A 27,871-nucleotide genomic window follows, 5' to 3' on the forward strand; every position below is an offset into this window, starting at 1 on the left:
GATAACGAAAATACTAACTTTGCTACCATACCTTATTCGTGTCTATTTGGTGGCAAAATAATGTGAGCACAGCTAGCTCCACTTAGAAAACCTAGCCCCGCACTACGAGCAAACTCTACCTTACTGCCATATAGTGTGCTTTTGTGTCTACTTAGCAAGCGATACGTTTTTGTCAGATGATTACCTCAGTTTGGAGGAGGCATACCTGCAAACTGACGTACTTGACTCTGCTTTAACCTTTTCCATTGCAAATAGTTTAACTGAAAACAAATAGCTAAAAGACAGGAGTGCGTAAAGTACTGTACTCCTGAGCTCAGGAACAATATTAGTAAAGTAGTGACGATCTACCTAGAGGAAAATCAAGCCCTGCACATTCAGAGTTGAGCCTAACAAGTATCAGCATACCCCAGCAAGAAGGACTAGAAATGTGTAATACTTTGGTTATTCAAATATCCCTTTTGGTAATGGGGCCACTTTGGGTCTCCGCCGTTGTAGTTTTGACGGGTGGACTGACATTCGGTCTACACCAGTAGCCCTCCCGCCTTTCCGTACGCCGAATGTGTATATTCTACCCGGGTATTCTGTCTTCCTTCGTCTTTAGGGAAGTCTTGAGGCGCTACAAATACATCTGAGACTGCGTATAACTATTTTACTAGGAAGCGACTTATCAAAGCATTCATTCTTACTCAACCATCTAGCTACTGCGACAGACCGACACATAAGTTAATTTACGTGCATCATCGTTGAGCTCAAAAGGTGTCTTAAGGATAAGTTAACCAGTGAATTACAGCTTTTACACCGACAACTTATTTGACAGAAGAGAAATATTTGCACATATTCGACACACCTCGTACAGTTTAATCTGATTTTATTGTATATAGTGTTAATTAACAACGCGTTTTTCTAAATCGAATGTAAGCTAAGCATTACCAGTACCTTCATTCTGAAGTAAAGATGACATTCTCCTCTGGGTGGTCTTTTCGAATATGTGGCGCCAGTAGCCTTATCGGCTACCGTTATAACGGGCCACCTAGCTGTGCATGTGTCTACCATGGTAGACCTTAACTGACCGCACAAGCGTTGACAGTTGTTAGGGCCATGACTCATTCCAAAATGCGACTTTCCCTCACTTTCCGCACGGATAGGTGGGCGGTGAGGGCTGAAAACTTAAAGCCCTTAGGGGGTTTTTAAGTCCACGTCTAGGATTCAGAAACTCATTGGACGCAATCTCATACCGTTACTGCCTAAAGGCCACCCGAAAATACTCTCCTTAGAGGGGCGCGAGTTAGTAACAGCACATAAGTATTCCAATTTAAACACGATACTGGGCTTCATTGAAACATGACCTTAACACCCGTTCTCCCACCATTTATGATTTGTTACTACAATTGTGCAGATAAACTCTTTGCAATACAGTATTTTTATAGCCTACAGATAGGGCTACACAGAATTTGCTGAGATATAACGTTTTCTTTCCTTTCTTAAAAAATCTATCGATTAGTTGGGGTAAAATATTTCCAAAATAGATGTAGGCCAATTTTGACTCTTCCACTTCAAAAAAACACCTTGAATAGCTCATTTAATTGGATATTTCCTGTCAAACTTAGTTTACTGAAACTGGCATAAGTAGGCATACAAACCTGTATTTTCCAGTGCTCTCCTCGGCCTTGAAATCTGCTGCCCCAAACCTGCCGGAAAGTAAAGATGAAAGTGACAGTAAGAAGGACTACACCCTCGTAATCCTTGCTTCACATTCGTCAATCATGTGCTCCATTTAAAATTAGCGAGATCAATAAGATAGCGCCATCTGAGAGGCACATGCAGACGGTGAATGGGGAACGACTGGTCGGCGCGAACAAAATCGGAGAAAGGGCAGGTGCTGAGTAGTCAGAGCTATGGTGAATGGTCTCCCAGTAAAACTGCATCTAGATTTCCCAGTTTTTTAGCGCCTAGACCTTTCCCTGACTTCGTTCCCAATTTCACATTCCCTAAATTCGATCCAACTCTTTTCCTGGCAGACATTGGTGCTGAAGATATAAATTTGAACAATCTTGTAAAGAAAAAGAGGCAAAACAGCGTACCCAAAAGTCGGCTCTTTGTATATGGTCCCGATAAGATGCGCTATTTGATGCAGTTTCGACCAGCAAACCCTGAATTCACATTCGTTTATGCCGAAGACAGACCCGCTGTTGAAGCTCAGAAAACGCGTTCGACTCAATCTCATGCGATTGAAAAATTTGTAAGACTCAAGGATGGCATTCTTAATAGCAAATTTTACAAGAGGACATTCATCATTGCTACAAATCAACATAAGACATCCAGCCAGGTACCCAGCTTGCACTGCGATGAAAATTTTGAAAGCCAAATATTCATCGAGAAGGATGGCATGGAATTCCTACTGTCAATAAAGGGAGACCTAACCGTGGCAACCTATTTTAAGTATGAGGCTCCATTCAACTATTTGGGTCTTTGTAGAGCTTCCTTGTTGATGAAAATAGACTCGGAGGGTGATATATGTCGAGTATGCTTCGATTTGGTAGACTTAGATTGTGCGAGAATAATTCTGAAGACATCAAAAAGCTCTCAGACCACAGATCCCTACATTTACTACAAAATGCGTGGTATAATCGGTTCCTCTGTGTATGTTCCTGTCCCACTCTCGACCTACTTCTACAAGGATCCGATGACTGACATTCGGCTGCAAAGCCACCGACAGCTGCTGAGGGGTGTGGAGCCTGAGTGGATGACAGAAGTGAGGCGTAAACGTCTTTGCCGCCCAAAGAAGGTAAAGGCAGATCCGAGATATCCGGGTTCCCTTGTCTCCAGCTTTATTGTGGAGCAAGGGGGATACGTTTACAAGGCCTGCACAGGTCTCTTGAGGGCCAAGCTAATTCACGGATTTCCTCTTTATGACGAGTTTGTAAGAACACATCTTTCAGAGGAGGAAAAGTTTTCAGAAAAAGCACTTGATTTATCTGATAATCCAAGTTTTTTGAAGATTTGAACAGATTTCTCGGTGTTCCATACCCGCACTTTTATACAGCCACAGCTTCTCGTAGGTTTGCTTGGAGTAGACGTATAAAAGTCTACTTTGACCCGATAAATTTCAAGTAAACTGCCACAGCATTACAAAACAGTTTTGAACATAAGCTGATCATTTTGAACTACGCCACAATCAAAAAGGTGCTTTTGGGTTCAGCTAAATCCCGTAGTTAATTATTTGACTCGTACCTCATAACCAATTTATCATCTTCATTTTACTAATTTTAAACTAACAAATCAGGAAATCCGCTGAATTATAATGCAATGCATTTCTTCACCTCCTACTACTCTTAATTATTCTTTTATTTACAAATGGAATGCACAAAATTCTGCAGCTATTCTTATTCAAACACACTTTCGCAGGCAAAAGAGATCATTCTTTTGTTCAACTGAAGTTGCCATTGCAGAAGTAAGTTGTGATGGGTACAAAAACGCGGGCATAAGTATTTCAGAATTTAAACAGTAATGGATCAGCCGCGCTTTATGCAAAAAGTGGAGGGACCAGTTCGAGGTTTAGCGACTCGAAAAGCGCCTCGAGTTATCAGTGACTTTAGTAGATCTCCTCTTTCATTCAGTTTATGCTTGGAAGTGAGTAAATTTTTAAAAAGTCGTGTTGCATGCTATCTCCAGCAGCGATTCACGAGCTCGACAGGCTGAATATTGTTTAAATCACCTAAAGTAGTTGCTTCCAGTAAGATTTTGACATTACTAAAAATTGCAACGGTCCATAGTAGAACGAACCATCCCTATTCGTACTGAAATTAGGTAGACAACTAGGTAGATATTTCCAGCACAATCAATTGGCGTAATTTGTGCGCGTTTCCAAGGTAAGCATACGTTGTATCGTACCGAAACAAAAAGTATTCGGGGAAAAAAGAAGAAGATTACTTGAAAGAAGTCCTTCGTATTTTACACACCTATTATATGCTATTTTCTGAAGCTGTCTGAAAATAAAATTTTATCAGCCTATTAAATTTGAATACATTCACTTACTATCAGTAAGATATAATGATATTTACCTTTGTTTACCAAATAAACCATTATCTAGTGCTTCTGTGGAACACTAGTAGGATTGCTTGACATTGAGAATGCATCTCTTGCGTCTGAATACAAGCAACGCTTGTCCCCAAGTGCGTAACAGTAGGCCGTTAACGGAGAGAAGCTTTGACGCCAGTTGAGGGTGTATGATGGTGCGAGAAAGAGGGTGAAGAATGTTGCTGCTGTCTGTTGTTCAAAAACCGTAAATGTCAAAGGATCAATGGGACCTTGGGCTAGTTAGCTGGTTGCCTGCTTACCTAACAGAAGGGTGGGCGCCTGGGTTGGGGGGTGGCGGCGGTACGCCCTAGATGGATTGGTGCACACCCGACCTTGATGACAACAGCCTCAGACCATAAGGCAACAGTATATTACACGCAAAACTGTCTCCCTTCATCCACACGGTCGAGGAATGAATGAAGTACGTTTTACTTTATTGTTGCCTTAATCTAACACCTCAAGTCAGTGGATACAGCATTTCATTTCAAAATTTTACTGCTTAAGAATATCTCTTTACACGAATTAAGAACATCAAATAAATCCTGTTCGGTAAAAAAACCTTTCCATTTGAATGCTTGGGGAATAGCGGCACTACAAGTTGTTCAGGTTGATCGTTGTGTTAATAGCAGATATCTTCTCTACGAACCGGAATTGACCACAGACAAGAGAATGCGAAGTTCCTCAACATTCACTATGTTCTGACTAGCTTTTCATTTTTACAACCTGGCAAATTTCATTAAAAGACATCATTTTAAATAAGTATCAAACTGACAATCGACCCATTTAGACATTTAAACACCATTGACTCTGCAAAATGACCTATGTAGGATTTGGGAAAGCGGTTTCTATAAATTACCACGCACAGATGTTTGACACGAGAATAATGATTGCTGTGTTTTCAGCCACCTTAAGATATGCGTTTGCATTGTCGGAGAAAATACTGCACTTTTTTAACTCTTTAAAATAATTCGGAATTAATTGGGGAGATCGAGCTGCGGTGTGTCACGGACACAGCATAAATGTTTCTCAAACAGCTAGATATTGCGAGATGGTATTTACGAATAAGTTAGCTATTGAATTTGGTGGAATTCCCCAGTTCAACATTTCTAATTTCTTTTAGTTCATTGACAACATTCTTATTTTCAATTATATATAGGACAGTTCGTTGTACAGATATTAGCTTTGGAAAATTTTGGTTTGAGCTTACAAAGGTGGGTAAGGATTGCTGTGTCGGTAAGGTGAAGTTATATATCCGTGGGCAATATGAAATACTAATGTCAACATCTGAAGCAAGTCTTATCATTAACTTACAGAAGGGCCGCAGGGCTATGGACATAAGCAGGACACCAAAACTAAAGTAAAGGCTTTATTAAAACTATCAATAATTTAAAATTTTTCTTGTTTCGAAAAAGGGGCTTTTAAAGTCTCCCTTGAGGCCAAACCGAAGGTCACTGATGAAATTTCCGAGTGAGACAACCATTTTGTCCCAATATGGTCAATTCTAATGCTTCCAGAGTTTCGCCCTTTCCGTAAACTCTATTAAGAGGAATCACTGGCTTCGTACACCTCAAGGCTAAGGTTACTTTTTTGTAAACCAATAGCTATTTGTGTGAGCATTTACCTAAAAGCAGAGGCATCTCATTACACAGGTAATTTAAATTAACTTCACAAAAAAATTGTATCTTTTAAAGATATGCCCATTAATAATCTTTTTAGATTAAATTTTTCTTAATCAATAACCAACTCTAGAGTGGTTTACGGCATCCGTAATTTTTCGTTTGTCACGGGGTTCGCAGAGCGAAATAATTGTATGCAGCCTATTCTACCGACAGATTTAATGGATTTTAGTGAAACGGACTGCGCTGCTGACCTTAATTTAAGCGACTGATCCCTTTTTGTGGACCTAGTAAGAATAGCGCATAACTTTCGCATGAGGAATGTTCTCATTTGTAAACTTAAATACCTATTGTTACACTTATCGGTGGGAAATTAGAAATTATACTTGAATATGAGAGAAAGTGAATGAGAACGATTTAGTATGTTCTCTTCGTCCAGGTACTAATTGGTGAAATCACGCTCATAGCATTATTTCCCATGGAGTTTATCTGTAGTTCCATGCGAATTAGCGGAATTACGAATGTCTGAAGTCTGGACATCCTGCTTACAACGTTGAGGTCATAGAGGTCATCTCAGTATTCCAAAACGTTTGATGAGGTCTCCCCAAACCCTAAATTTGTTAACTCTTCGACTCACCTCAGAGGGCACTGACAGAGAACACAGTCTCTCTATCGCAAATAATAGTATTTAATAACTCAGCGTAGAGTGGATAAGGATCAAAATATAAGAAACCGACTCAGTTTGAAAGACAGTGGTGTGTTGTACAGAGTTGTCCTATTAAGCCCTAACCATTCTGGTGGCCGATGTGCGTGGTGAATCCTGCAGACGCGAGCGCATCTGTAGCGGAACGACCGATGCTAGTGTCTCCCCATAAACATGCAGCAAATGGCTTTGCGAGGCGATCCAGATGAGGGGGTCGTAGCCTCGTTCTAACTTCGGGACACTTGCCCAACCTTGGAGTCTGATTGGTTCATTATCCCCCTGCCCTTGAATGACCCCATCAGGCGCGCATGTGCATGCATGCGCATTTGGGGAGAAAAAGCACAAATAAATGTGCCTACATGAAAAAAAGATTCGCCAAGAAGCATAATGCCGATGGGACAGAATAAACTCGCCGAGTATGCACAACTTATTCGCAAACAGTCCCTAATCAGGCACCACCGGAAATGCTCTAGAGATTTGGTACGGTCGAATTCCTTGCTCTTTATTTCCAAATCACATTCCATGTAACTTTTCTCCATTACAGCTACTTAGTGCTAATGCCTTTTGGTAAATTATCTTAACAAGTGAACAAATGCATAATGATTTTCTGCTCGGTAAATCCTTCAAATATGAACATGCAGGGATAAAATTATTTTGTGGAATATTTTCATATTTATTCGTTCAGAAATATATTCATGAGCCTTAGATTTTTCAGACAATATTCACAAAAATGCCATTATTTGAACTGGAGAAAATATACAAAACGGCTTCCTTTGGCAAGCAAACAAATCGCTTTCCATGTAAACGTAATGATAAACCACAAGTTTTTGAAGTGAGCGCACTTTTTCATTGATTTAAAAATTCGGTTACCATAGTGACCGTAAACTAAGTGATAAAGTCTGATGCAAATAATTATTACCAAATTTGTAATTTATGCAAATCCTAACTTTAACGTAGTCTCGTCAGTGCATATCCCACCACCAGTAGTAATCATGCACGACTGCTACTTGTCATATTCTGTCACTTTTATGGTGCTCACAGTACAGTGAGTGTGATTCTTTTCGATGCAGATAAATAAGAGTTTGGATTTCAGTCATTCTTTGTGCATACTTGTTTGTGTAATGTACAAGTTGATTTCATTTAGGCTGACAGCAGTATCTTATTGTGAAGATCTCTAAGGTACGCTAAAGTCCACGCACCTATTAAGAGTTTTTGCAATGAAGTACGCAAACAGGGTTAAGAAATGGACATTCCAACTTGTGCAAACCTTTCCCATGCACATCTGAGTGCGCAAAAAGACATGCACACCCATCCCATTACTTAGCTAACAGGTTGCAGTCTTTCTGTGTCCGATTGGTCCCAACAATAGGACTAGCAGGTTTCATGGGGGGGGGGGGGTGGTGTAGCATCACTTGGGCAGTGGGATCACAATGCCCAACGTGTATGGCGCTCTATCGCTCACGGACGTTGCTGAAACCCTGCGTGAGGGCTCCATTCCCCGGTGTAAGGCGGTCGAGTCCGTAAACACTGTAAGCTCAGGATTTTCTTTAAATTCAGTCCAATATATGTATACATGAGACATCAATTCATTAAAATCACGTAGTGGCCTTCCATGTCCACGCATCATCCGTCACGCAGAGCTCTCGATTGAATTAGTAAGCCTCCTTTGATCGCAATCAATGATTTAAGGTAAATTCACAACCCTTATATTTATATACTGAAGTTATAGCTTCGAGCATCAACTTGTGTCGCCCTCGATGCAGGTTGGGGATACGATTAAGGGTGTTAACCACTTTACTTATGGTAATAGAATATTATTTGAATCTAGGACAATGGGATTGTCCAATTGTCCACTATTTTGGGGAATTTTCAGTGTTGACACGGAGTCAGGCATAAGTGTTTGATGGTTCAATTTGCAGATGGGATTTGATTGACCACTCTAAAATTAAGAAAATCAAAGTAGATTCCAGCGAGGAATCTGGGATATTTCTTAGTAACTGTATTTGCAAATCAAACAAGTTAGCATTCGAGTAGTATTTTTGCAGCAGTCTAGTTACAGATATGATTAAACATATACATAAACATTTAGTATGGGTCAGAGCTGGCAGGTTAAATCAACGGGCAGCTACGTCCAGTTTTCTCCCAACACATTAATTATCTTGTGCACGTTAAGTGGTGGAAAGTCAACGAGGTCTGTTTTCATGCCACTTCATTCTTACCTTTGCAATGGCTAAACGGTAGGCTGGAAGGTTCACCATCCACTAGAAGTTGATTGGTTCCACAAGCTTCCCGAAAAGTTTAAAAGGCTAATAGCGCCGATTTCAACCAATCTGGGTAGTATCAGCAGAGGTGATGTATAGCATCGTCGATGTGGCTGAGAATGTACGCAAGTTTTCTTGCTTCAACATTGGGGAAAGGAAGATAAATAAAGTTGTAAGTACAGATTTCATTCGCTTTTACGTGCATATATTCATGCAATACAATTCAAATATGATTTTTTCCTTTATACATAAGCCAAGTACTGTAATGGGGCTGAACTGAGGACGTTATATAAGGCTACAATCAGGTTGATGAGACATAAAAATTTGACTTTTTCATCATATAACTGTCAAAAATAATTATGGCTACTTAGGCGAAGTGTACCTTAAGGTTAGGGTGAGCGAGTAAATAATCTCCTTTCAGAGAGAAGGTCACTTCCTGTTTTCGATGAATATCGCTTGCATGACCCCAAACTTCCAAATATAGCTGACTTAATTCACAAGAAAATGTAGTCTCTAAAGTCAACATAATCTATTTTGTCCAAAAAGCGTCTTTTGGAAATAAAATTATGGATTTGTAGGCTTTCCTTTATACTTAGTAATGAAGGGTAACAACTAGATTGCGATTTTTTCAGTGCATATATAAAAAAGCGTGGTAGATTATTCGGTGATCAAGAGACTGGTGTATTTTCTGGTGAGGAGATCATCCGTGTTTCTCACCCATCCAAAGAGTAACGCTTGCCACGAGATTGATTTTTTAAGTCCCATTCGGTATCTTTTAGTGTGTTCTTTAAATTGTTAGGAAGTGACAAAAGAATACAAAATATTTCCAGAGAGTGATATGCAGTCCTTCCTAAAATTAGATAAATATACATTTGGACACTAGTTTACTAATGGTGCTTGAGTGAAGGTAATTTCAATTTTAAATGCAGATCTCTTAAAACTATGTTAATTTGTAAAGTTTCCTAACTCACTTGTGTGTGTGTGTGTGTGTGTGGTGGACTGCAGAGGCAATTGGTCACTATGATTTGTTCCCTTTCTGAGGATTAAGTAACAATTTCATCAGGGACCTACTTCCCCAATACGAACCAGTCCAAAGATATGCAAGCAAAACTCCTTAGGGACCAGCCGCAACTGATCAACCGGTCAGAAGAAAGCGCTATCCTTGAGAGATAGCTCATACCTCATTCGACCGCAAGAATTAGCCCTGAAAAGCTACGCACCTTAGTCAGACAAGACGCCCTCCCACTTCTTGCCTTCGTCCTCTCAATGACGGGCATAACCTTTTCTTAGCATTAACCATTAGCGTCGTCGGCTAATGAATAGTGCTACCAGTGATAGTAATGGTAATAGTAGACGTTTTAAAGATAAAAGTGAGACAGAAGTGTAGGTTTTCGCTTACAAAGACGGAATTTTATTCAAAAGTGGAATCCTCAGCAAGCTTATGCGTCGGTGGGAAAGTATGAAGATTATAATGATAACTATTTCAGCGAATCCAGTGTTATGAGATGCTTGTGACAGTTGCCCAGTTTTATTTTTTAAAAAAAAAACGCGATCTTTTTTGGCTACCTTACTGCTACTCACATCTTCGAGTTGTTGCAAGCGCTAGTAAATGAGAGGCTTTCACTTAATATAGCATATTTAAACATTTAAAAACTAGGAAGCCACTAGTAGGTGCGGCCTGTCCGATTTGTTATGCTTCATTGTATCATCACAACCAGTAGTGGCGAATCGATGGTATATTTGTACTGAGACATGTTATCTTGCTCAAGCCTTGCATTCTTGAATGATTACAACAAAGATAAAAAGCATTTCCAAAAAGGAATTCATCCTGTTTTATTCCGCCCATTACCATGTCTAGACATAAGTCTAATGCGGAGTGCCGCTGAAGTGTTTTTTTGATGCTTTAGCCTAAAGATACGGATGAATTAGTTTTCGCCCACTAGGCTGCACATCACGGCCCAAATAATCGACTAATCTTTCTGAAGTTGAATATATGCGAAACGTTGACTGAAGAGTGCGGTGATAGCGCTCACCACAAGCGATCTTTGCATCTTGATAACAGAATGAACTGATCTGGAAACCTAGTCTTTAAAATTGGTCATATAATCCCAAAAGCAAGTTGTATGAGTTTCTGCCTAAACCAACGGAATACCTGTATTCCTCTAAGCGTAAATGTAAGCCCAATTTGAAGTTTAAAAATAATAATCACGCCTTACTGAATAGCTACCTATATCCAACCCGCGTAGGGTATTTATTTTTTGCAATAAATTGTCAAATCTTCAATTATTTTACGTTGCATCTAAAGTTTTCACTAAAAACAGCTTAATTTGCTTCATGAAACTTTTATTATTTCCATAGTAGTCAATATTAAGGGTTACATCCATTGAAATACTTCACTTTCAAGTCGGAAGTAGGACAAGCCACCTTATTTACACCCATATTGTCAATATAACGGCCTAGAGTTTACGAAGTTCTGTTTCACTCTGCAGTGGACATAAAACTGCGCTTCCTTTTTAACTTATCGTCCTCCCATTTGACGAGGAAGAACCACGAAGGAAGATACCCTTTCATCCTTCACCCAAATAATGAATCACGAGTCATGAATGCAGGGAGGAATCCCAGGAAAATAAAATTTTGTGGCAGGGGCAACAAAGTTTATGGAAAAGCGCCACAACATTTACAAATCTGTTGATTTTTAAGCCTCACTGGATAAACAAGCGCTTAAAAGGAGAGAATATTTGTCCGATTTATCGTGTCCTCCAGCACCGTTAGTGCGCTTGGAAAGCTGCCATTTGGGGATAAATCATGTGCATGGCCTTGCTTGCACAGGAACCCGATCTCCAGTGGAGTTAGCTACATTTATAACGGTATTATTTCTAGGTGGAAAATTTACCTTTTATTTAAAAACCAGAGAAGCTTGGTCCAAATATTTAACTTTTTAATTGGAATCCGAATAAAACAAATATATTCGTGTCTACCGGAGTTATTCCCGTTAGTTTTACATCTTTACCACCCTTCCTTTCCAACCCAAAACATCGCCACATTTTAAAAGCTCTCATTTTGGATATTGCACTGGAATGCTACGTCTTAGGTTTTACAAATTTTCATTGAAGTTTTCACTTATCTACCACTACTAGCCACTTCCTCGTATCGATTGTGAACGGTGATAGAAAATAAAAGCTATTGGCTTATGCTACAATCCTTCACCGAATGCCGAGTACGGAAAACAAGCGGTCATAGTTAACTCACATCCAATTCATTAGGTAAGTTTTGCGGATATTTGCAGCCACGCGGCTGAACTACTAGACGCGAATTCACCTTGGTGCTAGTGAATGCACACCGTATAAGTAACAGCGCATCAGTCGAAGGAAGAGAAGGTCGTTGCAAAAGGGATAGGCGACCAATTGTTGCAAGGGATCACAGTCCTGTGCACGTTTTGGCCATGCGTTTGATTGGTTCATACGGAGGCCGTATTTATCGAAACAACAAGGGAAAAGCAATAGAACGTATTAGGGAAGGCGGGAATATTTTGACCGAGTCGACATCTGCTGGGACCATGTACGGCAGAAAAGGCTCTTTTCTAGGTGTCACCCAGAATCTGCAAAGGAGGCTCTCCGCCACTGTAGGCCATGAAGGTGTAGGCTTGCCTGCGGTACATCGGTTTGTTTCTGACGTTACCGTTTTTTAAACTATCAAGCGTAATTTAGGCGCCTAAATTACGGAGATTAAAGCCATTAAATACCGTTTACTTGAGCTTACTGCTTGCAAAGGGGTTCTAGTATTGTTGGCTCTAGAATGTTATGTGTATTATGGTACAAATTACATTTTGTGGTGGTTTCGAGTGGCAAGGTACCGGGATAAGAGATCAAATATGGGGCTAACGTTGCTGCAGCAAAGGCTGCCGTTTATTCCTAAACGGCGCCTAGTGGTCTACATAACGTTGGTTAAATTTGGTGTTCACTAAGGAGGCTTTAAAATATCGTCTGGAGTGTCGAAAACTCAGAGAAATCCTTGTTTGAGTAAAAGGGGCCTGAATAGGGCTTTGACGAGTGACACCGCCCCCATTTTAAGCATTTCCATATTATAGTATTTCCTGCATTATTTTATGAAATCTAAAGTGATAGCCTGTACACACTTAAAAATTGTTCTCTCGTATGTAGACGAGCAATTTGCGCATAACAAAGCTGCCGGAGAAGTTGTTGTTGCGAATTTTCAGTTTCCTCACGCACCGCGAGCTCTGTACTATCGCCCGCGTTTCGAAGCAGTGGCGCCGCCTCGCCTATGATGAATCGCAGTGGTCTTGTCTCAATCTCCGGCCCGAACATGGCGGCCTCTCTGTAAGGACTAATCTGTCTCCTCTCCTTTATTGACAAATACTTATCCCCAATTTCATGGGCCAGAGTGTCAGTGATTTTGGTGGCCTCTACACCACTCCAAGCTAACACAAGGTCTCAAAAAATTTGCTTCTTACAAATTCTACAATAACTGAAGTGTCAGGCATGGTAAATCTTAAATGTGGGCTTTTTGGTTTAGAAAAACCAAAACGGATCGGTATAAATCCCACCACAATCTAACATTAAACCTAACCTAACTCCTAGTGATTTCTCCCTTGGCATCAAGGTATATCTATTTCCTCTGTCACTATATTTCGCATAGTGGCGGGTATAAACTGCTCAAGCAGTAAACAGAGAAATTTATTTAATTGCTTCACCTCAATTTATTGTTTAATAGCACTTTGATTACTTTAACAAGCAGACTCACAATGCTCAGTTCCTTCAATACAGTTCCCTATTTTCCCTGTTTAAATATCCTACTCTTGGATATCGTCTTGGAGTAATTAATGCAGTGACAGAATGTTCGATTCAACCTTTAGAATTTAAGTAAAATGACCTGATGTTTTAAAAGTTAGTAAATTACTATCCGGATTATATTCCAGCTGAAAAGCAAAAACTTACTCAAAGTAATAAAAATGTATTTCGAAAAACTTATAGGTTTGATTCTCGGCAATTAACAACTTAAGCCGTTAACGACTACCCTGTCTCATATTGACTAAGATGAGATGTTGAAGAGATTAATTTCTACGAAAGTTAATCTTTTGCGTAAATTTTGCCTAAATACAATGACAGAAAGCGGCACCGATCTTAAGGGGAAATACATTCCAATGAAGATATTGGAGTATTTTTCTTTTTTTAGGAACACCAAAACTGCATTTTCTTTCAGCATTCACCGAAATCACCACCACTTTATCGAAATCGCATAAACTGGGTGCCTTAATATGGATGAAGGTTTATGTACTTATGCGTACGCAGCAGAGTGCTCGTATTTTGACTGTTGAGACAACCGCCGTGGAGTACACGATTCTGTTAGTCAATGTCCGGTCCGTGACGAAGATTTCACTGTAACCAATGCCCAAATCTCCTGCAATCGTCCTGCGTCGTTGCTGTCAGCCATCGATCCATAAGGCAGGCATGCGCCCGCTTTGGCATTGGCAACGCAGCCGACAAGATGACTTGGCTGCCGGGAAAAAGAAAGATCTTTGACCTGTTTAGGTGTTTTAATGCATCGAAGCCGATTCTAACAGGCAAAATAATACAAATACACGGGTCAGTACAAGGGTGTCTGGGCAATTTAATGCAATTAGAATGTGAATCTCGACGTTTGAATGGAAAGGGTTCTTATAGTTATTTCACAATAGATCCAGTTAAAGCAGAATATTTTTACATCATTTGAATGGAAAATGTGAGGCAAGGTCTAAGCGCTGCATTTTATCTTATGATGGCCAGTGGCACGTGTTTGTCATAGTCACCCTGACCCTTCACCACCCTGTAGATTTGGGCTGACCTGTAGTACCAGCCCACCTGCAGCAATTGGAGTTATTCCTGATAAATTGCTGAACTACATCTGGCCATGCGCTCTGAAATATGCTAATACTTCCCAAACGTGTTCGGTGGAGGGAAATGATATGCAGACTACCGTTATTTTGTTTGTGGCTTTGAATCCGCCCAAAATAATAAAGTGCCATAAATAGTAAGTTTCAACATAATTATTAATATGTTTTTCGGCTCTAAACGGCATCTAAATCCTGTCCTTTTTGTGGAAGGGTGATGGATATTCTAGCCTTAATACATTCATTTCAAATAAGTCGAGACTTGTCAGCAACTTCTAATTGGTATATGTCACTTCTTTTCTCAATAAGTCTATCTACACATAAACAGTAGAAAGGTAAGTATAGTTTATCAGGCGCCAATTTATAAGTCAATAATGTTAAGGAATAATAATAGTAGTTCGATGACCGCATCCTCTCTACTGAAAGAATTATGGTTGTACAATGATCTATAATCCTAAAATTTGGAAGTCCTCTCGCATTAAACTAACTTATTAATTTACATTTACACGAACTTCAACGACATTGCTAGCTGAAACCGTTTTACTGCGAAGGCTATTGGCCTAAATGCTAGGATAGTATACCCACACCTCTCCAGAACTTTTACTGGAAGCGAAATTTTTTTATTTTAATGCTCTGGGTGCTGATAAAATCTTTGCTGGAACGATGGCTAAAACAAGGAACCGATCGTGACCTTCCTTAGAGCTGCACTTTATCCTAAAGGTGCCAACAGTAGAGGACTTCCTCAATCTCGTCAACCAGCGCTCGGGAGAGGGATTGCGCTACTTGGAGTTGAACAGCGACCTAATTACCATCCCGGTGCTCGAGGAGTTGGGTAACAAGTGCACTAATCTGCGCTACCTCACCCTCGACTTTAGCAACGCCATGCAACTCCACGACTTCAATGATCTCATGGCCTTTCCCGGTCTTCTCACCTACCTATGCATCTGCCTCAGCGACGTCATCTTCATGGAGGGTCTGATGCGCAAAATCTACCCCTGCCTATCCTCCCTTGAGGTCCTCCATCTCATTGGTGAGACATCAATCACTCTTTACCTATTCACGCGCTTTGATGCACTAGTTTTACAAGAAACCTTCGTTTGCTAAAATTTGGTTACCGTTTAGTAAACTAAAGGGCATATTTATCGAGATAGTTGCTGCTGAATGGCTGTCAATTAGATAGTTGTCCAAGTGGCCCTAAACCTCAGGAAATTTATTGAAGTAATTAGCGTAAGCGCGCCACGTGAATGCAAACAGTTCAGGCACACAGCTATTCTTTTGCAAAAAATTGTTGACTTTAACAATGCCTACTGACATTCCGGACAATTCCCTTTTACTGTCAAGGCCTAAAATGCACTGTCTGTTTAAGTATGGTTTGGAAAATACCGAAACTGATATTATGCTTAACTGCCATATCTCAGAGAGATTCGCAAGTGGTTTCTAAGAAAGGAGCAAAAAAACAAATAAATTAATGGTTAAACTGGGTTTGGTTCCAAAACTTCGGAAAAGGGATTAAAATGGGTGGCACTTTTACCTTAGTTCAATTGTATTGGCAGTGTCGGTCGAATGGTCAAGAGAGCTATTTTCATCCAGGCTAAAAGATGGAAGCGGATTGAGTTTATTTCTAGCTTTTTTTATTTATAATTGCTTACTTATTTTGTGATTCGTAGGTTATACCAATTTGTTATTGATAGGAGTTGGTCTGAACTTCTCTAGCTATATTAGATTATTTAGTCCGAAATATGGGGTTTTGGATCAAATATGGGAAGTGAATAAGGAAAGCAGGTAGATAAGTTTTGCGATCATTGATGAATGTAACTTTAAGAATATTTACTAGTAACCAAGATAATTATTCCACTACTGACTTGATTTTAGTGGATGAGGCTCTTAACCATTTTTCATTCAAACAAGGTTATTTGAACAAATGTGTAGGTTTTGTCGAAAGTTGGAGGAACTTCAGCAATATTTCAAGCATTGAGTCAAATTTCAAATTTTGAACTAATAAAATAGTAATTCAGCAACTTGATGCAACTATAAAACATCTGAGTGAAATGCTGCGTTAATAGTGCAAAGCATGTGCATAAAAATTATTTTCCTTCCTCTAGGTACATTTGAAAGGGCCGCTGAAGAGGAGGAGGAAATTTATGAGGTTAGTAGTTTGCATGTCTACGAGAAAAACAACTAGTTTTTTAGATTTTTCTTATGACTTTCTGAATACACGATTTGCCATAAATTAAGACAAAAAAGTACTTACCAGTGAGCGCTGAGTGAAACCATCGATTCGTGGTTCCAAGTACTAGATGACAATGCAGGCTAATTACCTAGGAGTTCTTGTAGCCCAAACGAATTACGCCAATTCAATGGAAGAAATGACAAATTGCTCAAGTACAGTGCTTGCATTTGTCAGGTCGTAGGATGAATTAGGTTTATGAGCATTGCGTTTTGGGCTAAATGCCATTCCTTCTGCAGGTGGTTAACATAAGCAAGATTCGCGCCCACACACCGAACCTGCGTGTGATCAACCTCTATGGCATCAGCTTTGTTGATGACAGCCACGTGGAGCTTCTGGCCACCAATTGCCTCCAGCTGGAATGCATTGCCCTCAACTACTGCCTCAACGTCAAGGGCGCCGCCTTCCCTCTTATCATCTCAAATTGCAAGAAACTCAAGACCCTTCTTCTTTGCCACTGCGGTCAGTCTACCATTGCACCCTTCTTATCAGTTTAAGCCTAACATCTCTTTACTTCTTCTTCCGAGTTTTTGTTGGGTATTATGCCACTGTACAAATTTCACATTCCGTAATTCAACCTATTTCATATGGGCTGTTAGATGATCTAGGGGATGCTAAGATTAAAATTTAAGACGTTTTTTTCGAAAAAATGGTTGTATTAGAAACCCTTGGAATGTATAGAGTTTCCAGTTGCTTTATTTCACCGATCCTCCATTAAGCAACCACAAAGGTTAGAGATTTTGAACAAAACTTTCTTTCTAATCGAAATCTGTTCTTGATATATTGGATCTTTTCTAGGCCTTGAGGATGAGTATATAATGCAGGTGCCCTGGGAGAACTCTCAACTCTGCGAGTTGGACATAACTTCTACCGAACTCTCGTCGGAGTGTCTGGACAGTTTCCTCTCCCGCATCCCCTCATTTACTTACTTAGCCGCGGGGCATACTGACTTCCTTAATGATAAGTTAAGAATTCATCGACATTGGGACTGCAAATTCGGTGCCATTTGTTTTTCATTTTCTTTTGTCAAGATCTCACATAGACAATATTTTACACTTTCGAGGGGAGATTTTATTGAAGGTTATTTTGTTGTAGAAAACGATGGGATATTCATATAGTTAGGCATTATTATCACTTATGTGCGAATGCTCGGCCTTTAAATGCAGTGACCTGTCGGTACCCACTTATTGTAGGTATTGAGGCACCTTGTGGACCTGCAAAAGTTCAACGACCTCATCGCCCTGGATTTGAGTTTTACACCCTCACTAAGTGAATCGACGATGATGAACTTCTTGCAGACCTATGGTTCGCAGCTTCGTGGTCTCATGCTCCAAGGAAAGCCCACGCTGGCGGAATACTTCTGGACCACTGTCATAACTTTTCTACACAATATAGAGTAAGTTTTGGTAAGCCAATTTTTAAAAGAAATTATACAATTTGTCTTGAGTATTCAGATATATTTTAGAATATGCTGCTGGAACTCAATGAGTTTTTATCATATTAAATTCAAGGTCTACCTTAAAATTTTGAGAAAAATTGTACGTAATGTAGCCAAGTGGAAACACTTTTCTCATGGTTTACGGTCTATCTACATGGGTCAAAGAGGCATGATTTTTTATCTCTGAACTCGACTTGGTTTATATTGCGTACTTTTCTTTCCCCAGAATATGTGTACTCGGATCTCCCGACGGATGGTTTTTCAAGTACAACACACGTGTACACGTTGACCAGGTTTTGCATGCCTTCGCCTTGAATTGTCCAAATTTAACAGCCCTGGAAATTCAATGGGATCCTGAGACCCTCCGATTCAGCGACAAGAGCCGCAAATTCATTGATAGGCTGAGGTGCATTGAGTTGACATGAGAGTATTCAGCATAGGTGTGCAATATCGTTACCAATTCAGCCAAGCTTGTACATTTTAGGCTGAAATGTTGGCGACTGAAGTCACTGACTCTGTGTGACGGAAAGTATTATGAGTTGGTCAAGGGCAATTTCGAGAGAGCTGAACGCCCACGGGTGGTGCGAACGAGCAATTCTTACACCACCTCCATCGTGTCTCTTTTATGTAGATACAAGGATTTACAGTTCAACTAAGTCAAATAGGCCGCAAATGGCGCTTGAAATGCCACAACTTTTCGTCTCTCCGGTCGCCCTACTTTCGGTGTTCATGACCACAAATACCACTTATGTGCCCACGTACTTTCGAACTCTGCATTCCCATCCTTTGGGTCCTCTAATCCTTTCTTCTGCCCAAACAGATGAATTATATTTCAATCTATTAATATAGCTTACCTCTCTCTTGTTTTTGTCTTATTAGAAGGATTACCCGAATGAAGCGGTCGTCTCCATTGAAAAAACCGCAAACCTCAAAAATAAACAGCCTCTGATAGGTATCAGTTGATGGGGCGTTGCAAAGGCATGAAACGTAACTCCTTGCAATGATCTATCTGAGTTACCAAGTGAGAGCATATTTCTCGCTTTGAGAGAGTACTTTAGTGTCCCAAGATTTTTCTGAGGACAAAAGGGGACATAATATCCAGGCAGAAAATATATTGTTGAAGTGCAGAAGGGCTGAGGGACCACTGGCATGGTTTGGAGGCCAGGCTACCCGGCAGAGGTACAATGATGGCGCCCCTAATTAGCCCGTTACCAAAACCGAGAGGTGAACAAACAGTTAATGTACTACAGGTGCATTATGACCAGTGAATTAGGAGTAAGCTAAAAAAACCATGTCTTGGTGTCAATACTTGTCGTAAGCTTATCGCTAAATACGGAAAATGGATACCACAGTGTTAGATTGAGACCACCTGGTTAATTATAGCTTGGCTAGAAAGCATAAAAAACAGCACTAGCAAAGGTGAAATATGAAATGAGATTGTAAGGTAATAAATTTTGCGATTAGAAGTATGGTCAGAAGCGGACCGCAGGAGCCAATAATGTCAATACGCTACCTATCCATGATTCATTGATGCGTTGGCTGAAAATGTAATCAGATGATGGAAGATTATTATTGTTTACAATATAAAATACCTAATACTCAGATGTTGAAGAGGTAATACACGGGATAAATTGTTGAATTAACAAATTAGTTTCGTCTTCAAATTGCGAGATGGATTATTCAATAAGAAGGCAATATTTTTCATTGTGTTCAGAATGAGATTTTATTTAAATGCATTTCAGTGCGTTAGCACACAATTTTCCACAATTGATTTTTGTTGTTTTAGCGCATTATTTAACTGCGTTTTGTTACAAGAGTACTACACTTTCTACAAAGTGTACTCCTGCTTTGTGGCATGGCTTTTGGCCCATGCTAATAATCTCCCTGTAGCGCCCCGAGACTTGCCTGAAGACGTCCGGGGGCCATAATATTTGTCAACCTCCCGTGTCAGCCATTACAACGTAATCAATGCTAAAAGAAAAACACCCACGTGCCACCCGTATCAGTCATCGAATTTCCATGTAACGGAGGTGGTACTTTACTGCAACATCACTGATTTATTTTGATAATTCAACTGGGTCTGTAGTTTCGTTCTATTTGGGAACTGTATTAGAAGACGGGAAAATGCGCTGGTCATTGCGCGTATCCATAACCAGACGTAGAGACCCTGGTCTAAAAGCAGATTTGTGTAAGGGAGAACGGGTATCACCACAGTTTCGTGGGGGCAAGGTTTAGTGTCTGTTGCTTCTCGCCGCTTTGTTCTTACTTCAGAGCTGCTCAGTCATATTTATCCAGTTAGTAGCGAGATGTTGGCGGTATCTCAAGTTAACATTATCAATATCTTTATGCAGGTACAGTAGGCAACTCTGTAACGAAACTTCTCCAGATGATCCATGGCTTGTTTTGATTCCGTTGTTAATAGCTCTCATACAGAACACGGGACTGGGGTGGTTGCCGAAGGTAAGCGTCCATTTCAGGCCTTCTGTTTGAAGCCGTCACCGGAACTCCTATCCGCAGCATATGCACTTCTTCCGCCCCACCAAGGTTAATCACCCAGCAGTAGGAATCAGGATGGATGTCCCTTAAAATTGAGTTCGCTTTCCACTGCCACTAGTGTAGGGCCCCGAGACTTGCCTGAAGGTGGAAGAGGTTACAAAACTCGGGTATAACATATATTTTCAACATACAGTAGGGATTGGGACAACTGGCATGGCCCAGAGACTAGCCCTTCCGGCGAAGGCACAATATCCAAGGCACAAAGTGGCCCTTTAACAAAACCGAGAGTTAAACAACTAACGTATAGCACTCCCACCCCTTCCGTACATTAGTAATGTGTATTCCTCCATGCGAATTTGAATTTCAGCGACCTCAGAGAAGACTCGGCACTCTATACCCATAAACGAGAATGCAATCTACTGAATTGTGTCATTCACGCAGTTAAGACGGTACAGGATCACAATAATGTGATTCATGCTTGGTTATGGCTTTATAAACAGGCGAAGTATTAACGATCAGCCTCAAAAGTTAATGGGAATTGCAGTTTGTCGTTCGATGTTAGTACACCAAGAAATGTAAAAGCGATAAGTACTTTATTCGTTTTTACGATATGGACAATCCAATCAATGCAACTATAGCTAAAACTATTAAAACAAAAGTGTTTATCGCATTCTTGTGAGTAGTACAAAGCGCTAATGTAATCCTCTGGATGTTTATTCCAATCTCAATTTTGGAAAGGAGCCACCTGGATGCTCTGCAGTTGCATCTTTGCCGGATGAGCTCTTCTCCGGTCCATGTCAGTAGCCTTAAAGCTCTACTGATGTCGAATATATGTAATCTGCTCCAGCATTATGTGTAATAAGTTGGTTGTTTAACTCTCGGTTTTGGTAAGGGGACACTTTTGACTTGGTTATTGTACCAAGCCGGGTGGGCTGGCATTCAGATCATGCCAGTAGCCCAAATACCTTTCCTATATCGGATATATATGTTCTGCCTGAGTATTATGTCTTCTTTAGTCTTCAGGCAGAGCAAAGTTAACCAGATCCTAAAGGACATCTATCCTGATTTTCACGGCTGGGTGATAAACCTTAGCAGGGAGGAAGAAGTGCGTTTGCTGCAGATGGGAGAGTAGTGATGATTCTAAACGGAAGGACTGAAATTGACGTCTACCTTTGGCAACTATCCCCGTCCCGTGTTCTGCAGAAAAGCTATTAACAACTGAAGCGACACTAGCCGTGGGCTATCTGAAAGTTTCGTTGCAGACTTCCCTACCGTACCCGCATAAAGTTGTTGATAAAGTGAACTCCATTTTCTTACTAGCTGAATAAAGCCCAGATAGATATAACTGGGCAGCTCCAAAGTGGGAATAACGTGGCAAGAAGGAACAGATGTGAAATCCTTTCTCCACGGAACTGTGTTGAATCTAGCCCTTCCTTACACAAATCTGTTTTTAGGCCAATATTCATACGTCAGTCTATGGACACGCATGATGATCGATGCAATTCCCCGTTCCTAAATCCAGTTTTCAAACCGGACCAAAACTCTAGATCCAGTTAATTTTCCAAAAGTTGCCAGTGACGTTACAGTCAAGCATCTCCGCAGTTGTGTAGAAATTTGCTGACTAGCATCGACTACGTTGTGATGGCTAAAGCGGGAGGTTGACCAAGGGGAGCGCCGGGGACGATGCTGAAAAGAGGAGAGGGGCTGTAGAACACGTTGGTTACTTAACTCTCGGTTCCGGTGAGGAGCCGCTTCTGACTTGGCCACTCTACCGAGTTAGGTGAACTGGTCTTCGGATCATGTCAGTGGCCCAAATACCTCCTTTATGTTGAATCCATATATTCTGCTCCAATATTAAGTCTTCTTTCGTCTTCAGGGAGGTCTGGGGACGCCACGTATATCTCGATCTCTCAACAGGTAAGTCTCGAGGATCTAAACGATTGTAACTGTTTCTGCTGCATCATTACTTGATGTATTTTAGTGGTTGGATTCATTGTAAAAATCGAATTAATGGGAAGCTTCTAAGACTAAAAGTTTAAAGTAGAGAGTTCGGAGCGAAAATGTGTATCTTGTAGTCTAGCCTTCAAAAAAACAAAGCGTTTTTTAAAATAGCAATGACAATGAAAACGAAACTAATTAAAACATTACTGGTCTCCGAAATTTAAACCAAATGCCTAATTGTAAATTTTTTGACAAAATTGGACTATTAACAGCAAAATATTCGTTAAACCATAGCGTAGAAGCTATGTAATCTAGAAATGTGCAGGTATGTTGCTATTTGTTGGAAGTTTGCCTTAATACGTTTAAACCAATATCTCGTTTAAATCATCTAAGGCGATCAGCTTTTCAAGGTTGCCTTTTGGCTTTTTTAGGTCGAATGTGGTTATTTGTCGTTATTTCCTATTTTCGCTGGATTTTTGTAATGACTATTACACTTCGGACCATAACGACCGTATCTGTATACCTTGTGCACATTTGTTTAGTCAAGGTTAATTTGCTTCGAAGCTAGCTTCCATATGCTTGAACTCGTTTTGTGAAATTTTCTTCATTGATGTTTGATGTGCGTTTTTAAAAATAAGTACTACAGTTGCTTTTGGTTGCCAAAGTCCCCCTTACTTTAGACTTTAGTGGGTATGCGTTAATATCGCTGTCTTGCATAAATTAAGATCTGTTGGATTTCACTTTAAGGTATTTATGCACCTATGTTCCCGGGATTCGGTGAATCATCCAAGGAAGTTCCATTTTTCAAATCATGTTTTGGGCACATTAAACCAACTTGGTAAGCTTTTCTATGAGTGTTTGATTTCGTTTGAATATTATTTGGTGGTGATTGAAAAGTCAGGTGTTTCATACAATGCACTCATATTGGCCTTTTTGAATTAGTTAACAGGATATTCTTAGCGTATTTTCTGCATACATTGGTGATAAGTTAATTGTTAGGCAAGTTGTTTTGCAATTCACAGTGCTTGGCACTTTCTGTCTATTCTGTTTAGGATAGTTTTGCTGGATTCTCGTCCATATCACAGCATACCAGATTCTACCTTCTGTGTACATGGTTTTCGGGGTGATTCATTGGCTGAAAATAAATAATTTTGTGATGAAATTCAATAACGAGTAGTCGATTCGGTTGTTTTGCACATGGATTCATTTTACTTTAGTAATTCTTACTTTCATTCCAGTTTTTGTGCGATTTCGATTGTCTACATTATCTGTGCCGGGTTGGTGCAGCTCCAGATATATTCTTCCATTCAATCCAACATCTCAAGTGATCTCTGGTTTGTGCGACTTGCATCCATTCTGCTTTGCTATGCTCTCACTTATACGCCGATATGGATCCTTAGGCGTCTTGCACAGCCTCTCCTACGGCAATGGGAGACTGAGACAGGTAGGCAGCAATAGTAACACCGACTAGTCTCTTATTTTCTCTTGTCCTCTAGCAAAGTCCCCTCTACTCCCCTGTAGGCAATTTGGCATCGGTATGTCAACGCTGCCTTACGATCTGCTTCTTCCAACACTTGCCTTACGATCGCCTCCTCGATCCTCCCCCGATAACTCCACCTCCGTCACCCTGGCGCACCCCTTTCGTTCGCGCTTCCGACGCGCTCGCGGTCTTCGCCAAGCAGCATCGCTGGTTGGGGCTCGTGGGGTGTACTCTTGGTCTCAACTTCGCCTACGTTCTCTGGGGCGTTTTACAGGTGCGACTTGAGACTCCGCTATTCCCTCAACGTCTTTTAAATTTATCTTTTTTGAGAGGGAGGCTTCGTAAGCTCCGGCACATCCAATTAAGCTTCTTGGTGATGTGATTCATGATAATTGGATGCTTGTAACTATGAGATCCACTTTTAAAACTACTTTTAATATTGTGGAACCCACTTGCTAGTTTTATTGTACCTTATTCAGTTGGATCAGAATAGTCTCACTCACTCAGCAACTGTGAACTCTTTAAAATGTTATTTGGTTTACTGGATCATCTACACGTCACTGCATGAGGACATCTTGTCCTCAGTGCAGGAGTGGGTTATGACACAGCCATGCTCCAGTAAATAGTACGGTGCTTTTAAACCGTCTTGAATTTCTGCATTTACAATTGCAGACTGAAGAACATCACGCCTTATTCTCTACATGGTGGCGCTCTATTTTTGTGCTAAGCGTTTACACTTCACTTAAAGCGTCCATTAAACTTGCCGTTGTATTTCTCATGACTCACTTTTTCTTGTAATACACTACCTCGTACCATGAATTTTCCTATTTCCATTTTCTTGATTGGTCCCTCAGACATGTAGGATTCAAATAGTGATTTTTAAGAAGAAAAGCTAAATTTACCGCTTTTGGTTTGCAGTTTCCTTGGTTCAGTGATGGTGTCGATTGGCTACGGAAACATTACCTTGATGTTCAAGTCGCATTTCTACGGAGGATGGTTGAATATAGAACAAATAATCCACCTATTTGAATGCATTCGGGCTGTTTGTGGCCTTTCTCACACCTACTTCTTTAATCGGTCCCTGACTCAGGTCATTATTACAAGCCCTCACCCCGTCCAAATGCTTTAATGCTGTATCCTTAACTCAAAATCTGTGCGGCAAAATCGACAAATTGTTGATTTTATCACCGAACTATAGTGTGCACGCACGCACAGCTGGGTATAATTGTTTATGACCACTGATAGCCTTGAAACCGTCGTACTGTCACTCTAGTGGTAGGTAAATATGAGCTTTTTTGAATACCCCCAAGGGGTCAAAGTTTTGTTTCCTTGTATTCACCAGTGAGCAAATGGGGTAGCACCTCATCTTTTCATCTGAGCTATCTTAGGGAAACAAGCTGCCAATTTTATCACCCTCAAACAAACGACTGGTTGTGAATGTAAGGTGATTACGAGCCTGTCATTTTCGTGATTAGTGAGTGATTGTGGTCACCATTGCTTTCTTCCACCTGCCTTGCCACTTTCACATGCCATCATTCATTCCGATCTAGCCATATTTAAAACATTCTCAGTGTCAATTGGAAGACTATCTTTCACTACACATCTAGCTCAGTGAGGCCAATTTCAAGTGAATGATCATTCAGTTGGATACATGTTTAAAGTACTGTCTGACATTTTGCTTCCTCATTTTGAAAGTCATTATCACCTAAGTAGAAGTTTTTCTGGGCCTCAAATGCGAGAGAGTAATGCAGCTCTGAACTTCATTAATAACACGCCAAGGGTGTATTCCAACGCCCCAGAAATGTTGATTCAAAAATTGCTAAACCTGTTAAATGTTAGCTATTTAGGGGGGTTATTGCTTTAATAAACTTCGCCCACACAGGAGAAGATAATGACCAGCAGTTACGGAGGGAGACGCTTTCGGGAGCCACAGTTCCTTGTCTTCTGTAACCGCGTAGGCGCCCTCATCATGGCATCTGTCTGCATCCACCTCATAGGACCTCGACGGTTGGAGGCAGCGGTGGCGGCTGCAGACGGACAGGGTGGGGCACCACTCTCCTGCTACGCCAATCCTGCACTCAGCAACATTCTCTCCAGTTGGTGCCAGTATGAGGCCCTCCTCTTCATCACTTTTCCTGTCCAAGTTAGTCCTTCCCCCCTCTCCCCTACATTTTGCTACTGAAAATCTGATCTGCCAAAGCGCCTTTTTTCGGCGGACTATATGTCTAGCTTTCTTAACCGAAACACATCTAAATTTGCATACAAATTGGTTTCCTTATGTGTGGCTTGACACCCCTACCTTTCATATCAAAGGGGTGTTTTCATTTTAGAAAAAAATACCGACGTCAGACGGTGTCAATGTCATCGATTAGCCCTTTAAGAAAAATTTTGTTCGCTTTTGACCGTCTAATTTTAGCTGTCTCGCTAGCCTCGATACTTGGATGACTTCTTAGTCAATATTCAAATAGGAATCAGAAAACGTCACTAAATCACTTTTAGTACTTACTTTTATTCAGGTCCTTTCAAAGTCTTGTAAGACGATTCCTGTAATGCTGATGAGTAAGATTCTCTACGGTCGTTCCTACAAGGCCCAGGAATACATCACAACCGGTACGTTTTCGTAAGAACTTTTAAACATGCGCTGTCGTTCTTGTACTTTCTGTTAGGAAATGCCCTCAACTAATCCTAGCTGTTATTTAGTTTTTGAAAGATGCTACCTCAAACACCATTTCCATGCTTAATAAGGAACTCTACAAAATCTGGTAAGATTTTTTAATCCAGAAATCCATCACAGTAATTTTGTTGACTCCTAGCACTTGTCAGCATCGGTGTAAGCGTATTTATCCTATCATCGCCACCGGAGCATAGTGGGAGGGCTGCAGTAAATTCGGTTAGTGGGCTTGTCCTCATCTGTGGCTACATCGTTCTGGACTCCTACACATCCACATTCCAAGACAATCTCTTTCGTATTTACAAAATTTCACCTCTCCAGGTATACTACCTCTTTCATCACCTAGTGTTTTCAGGATCACAGTCGGCATACGATGATCGTACGTGTGTCCGTTTGGTATTCTAGATGATGCGGGGCGTATGCACTTGGGCGGTGCTATTCACCGTCACGCCACTGTTGGCGGACGGGACGCTGACCTCCTCGCTGCGGTTTGCGTGGGACCAGCCCCAGTTCGCTCTCGACGTAGTGGGCTCCGCAGTGTGCTCCGGCTTCGGGCAGATAATGATTTTCATTACCATAGCCGAGTTTGGAGCCGTCACCTTCTCTATTATCATGACAATCCGACAGTGTCTGTCCATCCTCGTTTCTTGCCTCCTCTTCACCCATCCCATAAATGCGGTCGGCGCCCTGGGCCTGCTAATCACCTTTGGTGCAGTCTTCTTTCGCATTGTCTGTAAAGGGCTGACCCCCACACGGCAGGCTTAGCCTGCTAGGAAGGATGACTTTTATATCTTTATCGACAGGTTTTTTTGTATTATTTAATAAATTTCGTATCTGGTTTTATCATCCATGTGATAAATTTCCACGGTGACTCCCAATGGCTGCCCTTGTGGTGCCTTGTACTGGTCAGTGTAGAGGCAGCTCCAACCACCAAATCCGTCTGATGAATACTTGCCACTAAAAATCGACGATAGTGTGTGGTTGAAAGTCGCTTGACGACGATGGCCTGTAGAGTAATTGCCCAAAAGCAAGGTAATTCGTCTGATCCAAATCACTGGGTGATTGAAATATCTG

General features: G+C 40.8%; 4 protein-coding genes across 4 annotated transcripts; all 4 read left to right on the plus strand. All coding sequences in view use genetic code 11, as the record gives it.

The window, feature by feature from the left end:
* Nucleotides 1-1,831: 1,831 nt before the first annotated feature.
* On the plus strand, nucleotides 1,832-3,004 carry EGR_01813 (hypothetical protein; the record flags this gene model as incomplete). Its single annotated transcript, XM_024491062.1, has 1 exon — nucleotides 1,832-3,004. One exon carries the CDS (start codon nucleotides 1,832-1,834, stop codon nucleotides 3,002-3,004), a length of 1,173 nt encoding a protein of 390 aa, XP_024354518.1.
* A 297-nt stretch (nucleotides 3,005-3,301) lies between these two features.
* On the plus strand, nucleotides 3,302-7,574 carry EGR_01814 (hypothetical protein; the record flags this gene model as incomplete). The annotated part of the gene is made up of 6 exons (XM_024491063.1): nucleotides 3,302-3,451; nucleotides 4,008-4,108; nucleotides 5,198-5,434; nucleotides 6,982-7,075; nucleotides 7,112-7,228; nucleotides 7,467-7,574. 6 exons carry the CDS (start codon nucleotides 3,302-3,304, stop codon nucleotides 7,572-7,574), a joined length of 807 nt encoding a protein of 268 aa, XP_024354519.1.
* Nucleotides 7,575-12,213: 4,639 nt separating this feature from the next.
* Nucleotides 12,214-18,865, plus strand: EGR_01815 (F-box/LRR-repeat protein 20; the record flags this gene model as incomplete). Its single annotated transcript, XM_024491064.1, has 9 exons — nucleotides 12,214-12,309; nucleotides 12,818-12,994; nucleotides 15,265-15,574; nucleotides 16,647-16,690; nucleotides 17,011-17,233; nucleotides 17,570-17,796; nucleotides 17,965-18,167; nucleotides 18,436-18,615; nucleotides 18,694-18,865. 9 exons carry the CDS (start codon nucleotides 12,214-12,216, stop codon nucleotides 18,863-18,865), a joined length of 1,632 nt encoding a protein of 543 aa, XP_024354520.1.
* Nucleotides 18,866-22,963: 4,098 nt separating this feature from the next.
* On the plus strand, nucleotides 22,964-27,562 carry EGR_01816 (Adenosine 3'-phospho 5'-phosphosulfate transporter; the record flags this gene model as incomplete). Its single annotated transcript, XM_024491065.1, has 7 exons — nucleotides 22,964-22,971; nucleotides 23,885-24,090; nucleotides 24,168-24,400; nucleotides 26,009-26,269; nucleotides 26,643-26,736; nucleotides 26,940-27,118; nucleotides 27,203-27,562. 7 exons carry the CDS (start codon nucleotides 22,964-22,966, stop codon nucleotides 27,560-27,562), a joined length of 1,341 nt encoding a protein of 446 aa, XP_024354521.1.
* Nucleotides 27,563-27,871: the final 309 nt, after the last annotated feature.

This window comes from Echinococcus granulosus (assembly GCF_000524195.1).
Source record: "Echinococcus granulosus chromosome Unknown EG_S00007, whole genome shotgun sequence".
In the NCBI taxonomy this organism is placed as follows: Eukaryota; Metazoa; Platyhelminthes; class Cestoda; order Cyclophyllidea; family Taeniidae; genus Echinococcus; species Echinococcus granulosus.